Below are 9,947 nucleotides of genomic sequence, written 5' to 3'. Positions count from 1 at the left end.
TAGCTTGTTTGATGCTTTTAATATCATTATTTGTGTTACACGATACACAACCAAGGATGATGGTCAATACTGCGATGGAAATGTTAAAAAAAATATTATACACGGCTCATGTCTTCCACACACCTTCCTGGAAATAAATTAGTGAGCACGGAGAAACCTGGCTGGGTGGCAGCCAGTGCTGGGGGCAGGGAGTGTTAAGGCAGTATCTACAAGGGGGAGGGCGGCAGGGGCAAGCCAAGGCCTCCGTTCTCCCCTCCAACCTCCTGGGTAGGAAGGTGGGAACTGCACACTCTCCCTACACCCAGAGGGTGCTAGCCACCAGCTTCCTACTTCTCTCCACCACATGGCCTCAGCGAGAAGCCCCTGTCTGCCAGAGGATTAGGTATATCTTGTGGGGAGGGAGCCTTTCCCCTTGTTCCTCAGGGCCAGAGAGGTTGAACAGTGGGCCAGATTCACACGGCATGTCAGCAGCAAAGGCAGCAGTCTAAATGAGCCCTGGTTGGGGCCCTGCCTGGAAAAGAGGAGGTACCCGTGTTCCTGAAGGGTGAGTCAAGGAGCCCGGGGTGGTGGTAGTAGGAAGCACGGCTCTGGTGCCCAGATGACAGGGGGTGGGTCTGCTGAGCAGGGTGGGAGCAATGGGCTCAGATGGGGGCCAGTCTGGGCCATGTGAGTCCTGCAGCTGACTTCTCTGTCCTTTGCCTCAACTTGGCATTTCCTCACCATCTAACCAGGGTCCCTGAACTAAGAGGAGGTGGGGCTGGACTGGAGAAGTTGAGGGGAGCTGGCAGCCCCTGGGTGTGGTGCAGGGAGAGGGGATACCCTCCTAAGCCAGCAGCCTTGCTCTCTCTTCTCTCTGCCCTCTCCCCTTTCTAGCCTGCCAAGATGGCAGCCAGGGACTGGGCTGTGGGTTTGGCCTGCGCACACTTGCAGCATGTGAGTGGTATGTATTAGAGTGGACTGGCCAGCATGTGTGGGATGGGGTCAGCCTGAGGAATGGCCCTGGGATATGCGGTTCAAGGAGCAGAGACCTGAGTGGGTGTAGGCCATCTGTGCTTTCGTTTTTCTTCACTTGGGGGCAGGTCTGCATTGCCCAGACCCAGGAGAGGGCCTTGGTCCCCTCCTCCCTCTTGATTTTCATCCTCAGCTTTTCTGGCCACCACCCCCGCCCCTCCACCAGTGAGTAACAGTGGCAGAAGCAGCAGTAGATACATACATTCTGACTCTCACACACCCCATAGATACAGCTATACACTGTATGCAGCTACACACATAGGTACAGTTACACACACAGGTACAGCTACACACACAATAGATACCCACATATACATATACATTCACAGACACACACACTCACATCCCCCCAAAGATCCACATGTATTCAGACATACACAGGTACCATAGGAACTTCCCCCTCTTTTCTCCACACAGACATGCAGCTCAGGAAGACCCCAGGTATACTTGAAGACTCCCAGAGACCTCCCTATCCACCTCCAAGGAAATTCCTATGAAGAAATTTCTTCAGGTTTGAAATAACCTTCAAAATAATTTCAGATGCTGCTCACTATGCCGTGGAGGAAACAGAAGGCCAGAGAACGTAACTGACTTGTTGGAAGTAAGAGGAAGCGTGCCTGAGCGAGGACCAGAACTCAGACTTCTGACCCCCATCCCAGGGCTGTCGGTCCACTGAACTGCTGAGCAGCCTCTCACACTGTTAACAGGTCACACAGTCATTTCCCCACCACAGCCACCACAGTCATCTAGAGAGACAGGCCCAACCCAGAGATGCAGACAAACACTCTGACAGCTCCAGGTGCACACACACTCTGCCAAGCCGTCCCTACCATACACCTGCTGCCACTGTATTCTCCCAGGCTTGCTTTCTTGAGATTCTTCCTGGGAAGCAGCCTCTAGGACCTTGTGCTAGAGTAAGACCACAATGGGGCTTTTGAGGCCAGCCTTATCTCCTGCTTCCAGCCCAGGACAGATGAACAGAACAGAAATGTGGGGGGCAGGGGAAGGGGTGCAGAGAGATAGATGTGTTAGTTAGGGGCAGCTGAGGACGGATCATACCACCAAAACTCTGGCTGTCTCTAAGGCCCACCTCACCCGCCACACAATCCAGACAGCAAGGAAGGAGGTGAATGGGGCAAAGAGGAGGAAGATGGCAGTGATCTGATGGATGGGGGACAATATCCCGCTGGGCAGCTTTGCCAGACTTCCCATCTGGAGATGAGGGGAGAAACGCAAATGGTACATGGGCCAGCAAGGGAGCATGTGGAGGCGGCTCTGTGGGGCTGGGCCCTGACCCTGTTGGCCTTGACCTTTCTCCCTCCCAGCCCCTTTCCTTGGCTGGTGCTGGGGGTTCCTGGCTTCAATGGGGTGGAGCCAAACCCTGGCTTTGTGATCCTGCCCCTTAATCATTACTGTTAGCCTCCACGAAGTCCAGTCACCCCTTTCCTCCACCAGACAGGCTTCGGGGAGGGGGCAGGATGCTGGGCAAGGTCCCCCAGGTAACTGAACAAACAGCCCTCCCCTCCTCAGCCCCCCTGGGTGGAGAGAGACCCGGTTTTGGTTTCTCCGGCTCCATGAACACACAGAGGTACACGTCCTACCATAGGAGGAAGCAATGACTGTTACGAGGTTGGCGGCTGTAGGGGGCGCAGGGCCCCGGGGGGCAGGTGGATGAGCAGGGGAGGGGCTGGCCCCTGCCCGGTCCAAGCTGGCCCCTGGTGGCCCCACCCCGGCGGCTGCAGCGGCCCCGCCCGCTACTGGATGTGGCAGGCGGTGGAGGACGTGGCCTGGCAGCACATGCAGGTGGGGTTCACGGACTTGGGGGGAATGAGGTCCAGGTCCTCGTCGTCGGGGATCTCATCTAACCGGTAGCCGTCCTTCAGCAGCTGGATGTTCAAATCTTGGTTGATCTGCTGCAGACAAAGGGGAGGAAGGTCAGGCTCGGGGCCATCCGGAGGCGCCAGCCGTCCACATCCAGCCCTGTCCCATCCCCGGCTCTCCAGAAATCCCAGGCTTTGCACCTCCTTTAGGCCCCAGCCTCAGTTCTGGCCTCCCTTACAGGCACATCTTCTTGGGGCTCCACCTGGCTCTGCTACTCACCCCACCCCTTTCTAAGGGCAACTTCCCACCTCGGGTCCTGCTTCTGTTCGCTCTGTCCCTATTTCAGGCCCTCGCCCATAACGTGTCACCCCTATGTCACACCCCATTGTAGTTCAGGGCCCTGTTCCAACCTGGGTTGGAACCCCGCTGCTAACCCTGTGCTCCCAGCACTGTAGGCGGAGTTAGATCTTAGCCCCATCCAGCACCGGCTCCACCTCAGTTCAGTCGCTCAGTCCTGTCTGACTTTTTATGACCCATGGACTGCAACACACTGGGCTTCTCTGTCCATCACCAGCTCCCGGAGCTTGCTCAAACTCATGTCCATCGAGTCGGTGATGTCATCCAACCATCTCATCCTCTGTCGTCCCCTTCTCCTCCTGCCTTCAATCTTGCCCAGCATCAGAGTCTTTTCCAATGAGTCAGTTCTTCGCATCAGGTAGCCAAGTATTGGAGTTTCAGCTTCAGCTTCAATCCTTACAATGAACATTCAGGACTGATTTCCTTCAGGATTGACTGGTTTGATCTCCTTGCAGTAAAGGGACTCTCAAGAGTCTTCTCCAACACCACAGTTCAAAAGCATCAATTCTTTGGTGTTCAGCCTTCTTTATGGTCCAACTCTCACATCCATACATGACTACTGGAAAAACCATAGCTTTGACCAGACAGACCTTTGTTGGCAAAGTAACATCTCTGCATTTTATTTTATTTTATTTTATTTTTTTTTTTTTTTACATCTCTGCATTTTAATATGCTGTCTAGGTTGGTCATTGCTTTTCTTCCAAGAAGTAAGCGTCTTTTAATTTCATGGCTGCATTCACCATCTGCCGTGATTTTGGAGCCCCCAAAATTAAAGCCTGTCACTATTTCCATTGTTTTCCCATCTATTTGCCATGAAGTGATGGGACTGGATACCGTGATCTTAGTTTTCTGAATGTTGAGCTTTAAGCCAATTTTTTCACTCCCCTCTTTCACTTTCATCAAGAGGCTCTTTGGTTCTTCTTCACTTTCTGCCATAAGGGTGATGTCATCTGCATATCTGAGGTTATTGATATTTCTCCCTGCAATCTTGATTCCAGCTTGTGTTTCCTCCAGTCCAGCGTTTCTCATGATGTACTCTGCATATAAGTTAAATAAGCAGGGTGACAATATACAGCCTTGACGTACTCTTTTCCTGATTGGTACCAGTCTGTTGTTCCATGTCCAGTTCTAACTGTTGCTTTTTGACTTGCATACAGATTTCTCAGGAGGCAGGAGAGGTGGTCTGGTATTCCTATCTCTTGAAGGATTTTCCACAGTTTATTGTGATCCGCACAGTCAAAGGGTTTGGCATAGTCAATAAAGCAGAAGTAGATGTTTTTCTGGAACTCTCTTGCTTTTTCTATGATCCAGCATTTGCTGGCAATTTGATCTCTGGTTCCTCTGCCTTTTCTAAATCCAGCTTGAACATCTGGAAGTTCATGGTTCATGTACTGTTGAAGCCTGCCTTGGAGAATTTTGAGCATTACTTTACTAGTGTGTGAGATGAGTGCAATTGTGCAGTAGTTTGAACATTGTTTGGCATTGCCTTTCTTTGGGATTGGAATGAACACCCACCTTTTCCAGTCCTGTGGCCACTGCTGAGTTTTTCAAATTTGCTCACATATTGAGTGAAGCCCTTTCACAACATCATCTTTTAGGATTTGAAATAGCTCAACTGGAATTCCATCACCTCCACTAGCTTTGTTCATAGTGATGCTTCCTAAGGCCCACTTGACTTTGCATTCCAGCACTCTAGGTGAGTGATCACATCATCGTGGTTATCTGGATCATAAAGATCTTTTTTGTATAGTTCTTCTGTGTATTCTTGCCACTACTTCTTAATATCTTCTGCTTCTGTTAGGTCCATACCATTTTTGTCTTTTATTGTGTCCATCTTTGCATGAAATGTTCCCTTGGTATCTCTAATTTTCTTGAAGAGATCTCTAGTCTTTCCCATTCTATTGCCCACTGCTCTGCTCAGGGTGTTTTGGTTTTAGCCCCACCCCTTCCCCTAGAGGTGGTCCTACTAAGGTGCGTTTAGGGTAGGAAGCAGTGGGGCCTCACCTCAGCAGAGGAGTAGCCAGAGGAGGAGTATCTGGACATGTCAAAGTCATCATCACTGGCCGCAGAGGAGAGAAGGCAGAGAGGAAGTGATTTCCAGACATTAAATAGAAAATTCTCTTTACCCTCCCCCAAATCAGTCAGTACCTCCTCCTCCCCCAACACTTCTAAATAAACAGCACAATCTTAGCAGAAACCATGCTTGCTGTGGGAATGCAGTTTTAAGCCAGGTTCCTTAGCCCCACCCTTCTAAATACATGACTACCTTTAACCTCCTTCTAAATCAAGCTGCTACTACCCCACAGCCTTGCCCCTCTTTTTCCTAGGCTCAGATCACCTGGGTTTGTTGGGTTTTCCCAAAGTCTAGATCTAGCCAGGTCTGTGCCCCGCAGTAGGGCTCCCCCCTCAGAGTGGGCAGGGCACTACAGCCTCAGGGCCCATTATAGGGGCAGCTACCGGGTCAGCTGTCCCGGGACAGCAGCAGATTGCACTGATCCCCTTTCCTGTCTCTGCTCCCCCATCTCCATTCTTTGGGGGAATAACCCTCAGAGAGCTCCTGGCTGAGGGACACCCTCATTCTGACAGTAGAGCAGGTGTGGCCTGTTCAGCCCACTTGTTTATTCCCACTCCCACACAGCTCTGGCTTGCCTGGCTGCCCCGAAGTCTCCATACACACCTGTCTGTGTCAAGGGCTACCAGTGGCTTCTCATCCGGGCTCTGGTCAAGCGAGGAGTAGCCTTTATTTGGGACGACCAGCCTGGGTGGAGAATTTGGGGGACTGGATTGGTGATTGAAGCACACCAACCTGGCAAGGAACTGGGCTGGGCCACACCCCACAATCTCCCTTCCCACCCCCACCCCACCCTACCCCATCCCATCCCGCCACCTTGATCCAATGAGACTCTCTCCTCTCAGAGAAGAGCTGGGCCTGAGGAGGGAGGGAAGAGGGGAGGCTCAGAGCCAGCAGAGACAGGACCCAGCTGGCAGGGTCCTGGTGGGGGTGGGGCGGGGCCCTACCTTGTCCGGGCCATGACATTGTTCTTCTTGGGTTGCTGGTTGACAGGGCTACCCATGCTGCCATTCTTCAGGGAGCCCTTCCGGGCCAGCTCCCGCTGCTTCTCTGCAGGGGAACATGGGAAAGAAGCTGTGTCCTGCCTCCAGGGCCACCCTGCCTTACCACTCAGGACAGCCTGGGCTGGCCTCCATGGTGAAACTCCTTGCTTCTCTAAGAACTGAGGCAAGGATCCAACTCTAGGCCCTGCTGCTTGAAAGAGACAGTGCTTTCCTCTGCCCAACCTGAGGCAGATAGTGAAGGGTGACAGGAGGAGGCTGACCCCCATCTTCCAGGAACTGTACTCCCAAGTGGGGCAGCTAGCATGTGCTTGATCGAGAGAAAGGCTGGAGAGGGAGAGATGGAATAGAAGGATGGCAGGGTTCCTGCAGGTGACACCTTGAGGTGGAGTGGAAAATGTTAGTTGCTCAGTTGTGTCCAACTCTGTGACTCCGTTAGACTGTAGCCCACCAGGCTCCTTTGTCCACTAGGTTCTGCTAGGCAAGAACACTGGAGTGGGTGGCCATTCCTTTCTCCAGAGGGTCTTCCCGACCTAGGGATTGAACCCGGGTCTCCTGCACTGCAGGCAGATGGTCTACCTTCTGAACCACCAGGGAAGCCCACTTGAGGTAGAAAGGAGGTCATTTGAGGAAGGAAGGGTAGTGTATAGAAAAGTGCATTTAGAAGTGAGTGTAATAAGTGTGGATCTGGATGGGATGGAGGGATGAAGATGGAGGAAGGTCGTGTTAGAAAAGTTAGATACATTTATTCAGTCATTTATTTATTCAGCAAACATCTGTGTCACCAGTCATGTATTAGGTCCTGTGCACAAGGGACTGGGGGCCCCCTCTGATTACAGACTTGGAGCATGAAGGCCTGAATGCCAAGCAGAGGAGTCTGGGCTTAATGGAAAAGGAAAAGAAGCCGCTGAAGGTTATGGAGCAGGAGGGGCAGCATGGGGCAGGCAGGGTAAAGGCAGCAGGCTGGGGGACCCCTCTGCCGAGACTACTTCTGACTCCTCGGTCAGCCTGTGGATTCTCCGAGGATCTAGAACCTACCAGATTCATGGGACTGGCAACCAAGGGACCCATTGCCTGGTGTGTGGCTCTCCCAGGAGTCAGTTTCTGCCTGGGCCCTACAGGAGGCCTGTCTACCCATTCCTTCTCCTCACAGCAGCTCCGATACTGGCAAAAGGACTGCCAGGGGAAAGCCCTCACAAAACAAGTTCCAGAGAGGAAGGATGGGATGGGCATTTATAGATACTGTGACTCTGGAATTTTCTCGACCTCCATGTCTCTCATCTACTCTCTAACCCTCATTCTTTGCCACTGCTCATCTATCTCACGCCCGCAAACCCACCTCCACCTCCTTTCCCGCAAGGTAGCAGCTGCCATTACCACCCCAAGCCTCTAGGGGGTGCAGTTTGCCTTATAAGTTCCCGGTGGGGATTCTCAGTGCATCTGGGATAAGGCTGTGAATTTTTCTAGAGGAGCTGTGGTGATAATACAATGGTCGGGGGGAAGGTATTGTTTTTAAAAGCATGTTGGAATTGTTGGAAACGGTGAAAAAATGCTAATAAACTGCAAAAGCAAACTACAGACTACTGTGCAACTATTAAAAGAAGTCATTTTCCATATACTGATATTAGAAGGGGCTCTAAGACATTAATCAGAAAACAAAAAAGAAAAAAATTACAGAAAATGTGGACAGTATGATACCACTTGTGTTTAAATACAAAATAAAACTAGAAAAACCAAAACCAAAACCAAAACGCTTGGAATGATTATCTCTGGGGAGGAGAAAATGATGGGGAAGAGTAAAGAAGTTATATTTGTTAAATACTTATGTTGTTAAATTAAATAATAATAAGAAAATAAAACTGGCTGCAGTTTGAGTCTGGTGTCCTGTCCTGGGAAGATGAACAAATTCCACTGAGAGGACTGTTCTCTTGTTTAGAAAAACAGCCTGAGGGGCTCCCTGGATTTGGTCTGGAAGGAGAAAAGCAAGTCAAAAGGAAAAAAGAAAAGCTGAATAATATAACAGGACTCTGCAAAGGTGTCCTGGCAGCTGCTGAGCAAGGTTTTGGAACAGATTTCTCAGGACTAAGCAGAGGGCCCAGTATTTGATGGGCAGTTGGAGCCTGGGGAGCAAGATGAGCAGGAGTGCGGCCGGGATGGCAGAGAAGCTCTGAAGGAAGACCATGGCCTGTATTTAATTGTTAACTCTTTCCTGGGTGCACTGTGTTAGCTATACTTTCACTCATGAAAACAAATTTTTTATTTATTTATTGATGGCTGCACCTCATGGCCTGTGGGATCTTAGTTCCCTGACCAGGGATTGGACCTAGGCCCTCAGCAGTGGAAATGAAGTGTACTAACTACTGGACCGCCAGGGAATTCCTGAAACCATTTTTTAAAATTAGAAGACTGTTATGTATGGCAGCCTTGGGTGAGTGAGATGGTCCCTGAGGGAGAGAGGTGGTGTTGGCGGGAGGTAAAGCGAGCGCAGCAGCTGCAGGAGCTCTGGGCAGTGACTGGGAGAGAGGTGGCTCAGAGGAGTGAGCAGCAGCATAAACTGACTTTGGAGTGGACGTGAGATAAACCCCCAAGGGCAGGGTGACCCTGGGAAGCCAGGAGAGGTTTGGGTTTATTAAGAAACTAAGGGAAAGTTTCTCCATCAGGAGCCAACAAGATCTGGAGATATCCAGATAGGCTGACTAGGAAGGGGGAGAGGGGCTCAGCTTCTAGGGGAGAGGAGCCAGGTTCCAGGCTTCGGGAGCCTCACTCCTTTCTGCCCTCAGACACAGGAACTGATGCCTACTTCTAAGGCAGCTAGCTTCCTCTCAGCCTGGTCCAGTGTTTGATGGGGCTTCTGACCCTCTCTCTGGGTTCCTGCAGCTATGCCCCAGAACACCTGGAGCCTTCTGGACCCCAGAGATGCCTCTAGACCTCTGGGCGCCTGTAGAGAATTATCACCTCCCTCTTGGCCTTGCAGGAGAGACGGTACCTGGCGGTGCCAGTGACTCGGTGGCTAGAGTCTTGGAATTGTCTAGCCTGAGCTGTACCTCTTTGCAGACCCAGCCCAGCGCACCTTGCCTGTCCACGCCCAACATCTCCCTCACCCCCCAGATACACTCACCCAGCCTCACTTGGAGCGGGGATGGTTTGTAATTCATGGCTACTGACTCACCCTCCCGGGCGTCACAGTCTCCGTCTGAGATGGAGGCGGCGGCTGGGTCCTGGGGGAGAAAGCAGGGGGACAGGGAGCCGTTAGGAGGTGAACACAGGGGGTTGTTCTCACCTGTCCTCTGTGGGTATTTCTCCCTGGCAGCGGATGGGGTTCAGGAAGGGAGGGATAGACCCATCTACCACGGAAGGAAGATCAGGAGCTGGGTGGAAGAGCCCGGGATCTTGGCTCTATTTACACCCATCTGGGTGTCTGTCCTTTAAGTCCCGTGTCATCTGCCACCCCCAGGAAGCCTACTGTGATTCTTTAAACCCACAGGACCACCTTCTCTTGCCTCCCATACTAGTCACCATGCTCCTTAGGGCCCTGCCTTGTTTAGAAAGATCTTTCTAGGTTCCTGTGAGTTTAAGTCTGGATTAAGGTCTGAGCAGGTGCTCCCTGAGACGGTCCTTCGCCATTTCCCCAGCTCTGGCTGATCCCTTCCCAGGATCCAGAGAACTGACTGGCTGAGCCAGGCTAG

At 51.7% G+C, this 9,947-nt stretch overlaps 1 protein-coding gene across 1 annotated transcript; it reads right to left on the bottom strand.

The window, feature by feature from the left end:
* On the bottom strand, nucleotides 1-9,572 carry LOC120860289 (protein FAM219A-like; the record flags this gene model as incomplete). The annotated part of the gene is made up of 5 exons (XM_040236062.1): nucleotides 1-2,924; nucleotides 5,194-5,248; nucleotides 5,867-5,947; nucleotides 6,208-6,310; nucleotides 9,431-9,572. Coding segments are annotated over 5 exons (540 nt in total), but the record flags the coding sequence as incomplete, so codon positions are not given.
* Between the last annotated feature and the right edge of the window lie 375 nt (nucleotides 9,573-9,947).

This window comes from Oryx dammah, unplaced genomic scaffold (genome assembly GCF_014754425.2).
Source record: "Oryx dammah isolate SB20612 unplaced genomic scaffold, SCBI_Odam_1.1 HiC_scaffold_11056, whole genome shotgun sequence".
NCBI classification, from domain to species: Eukaryota; Metazoa; Chordata; class Mammalia; order Artiodactyla; family Bovidae; genus Oryx; species Oryx dammah.
The sequence above is the reverse complement of the archived record's forward strand: the minus strand, read 5'-3'. Positions and strand labels throughout refer to the sequence as shown.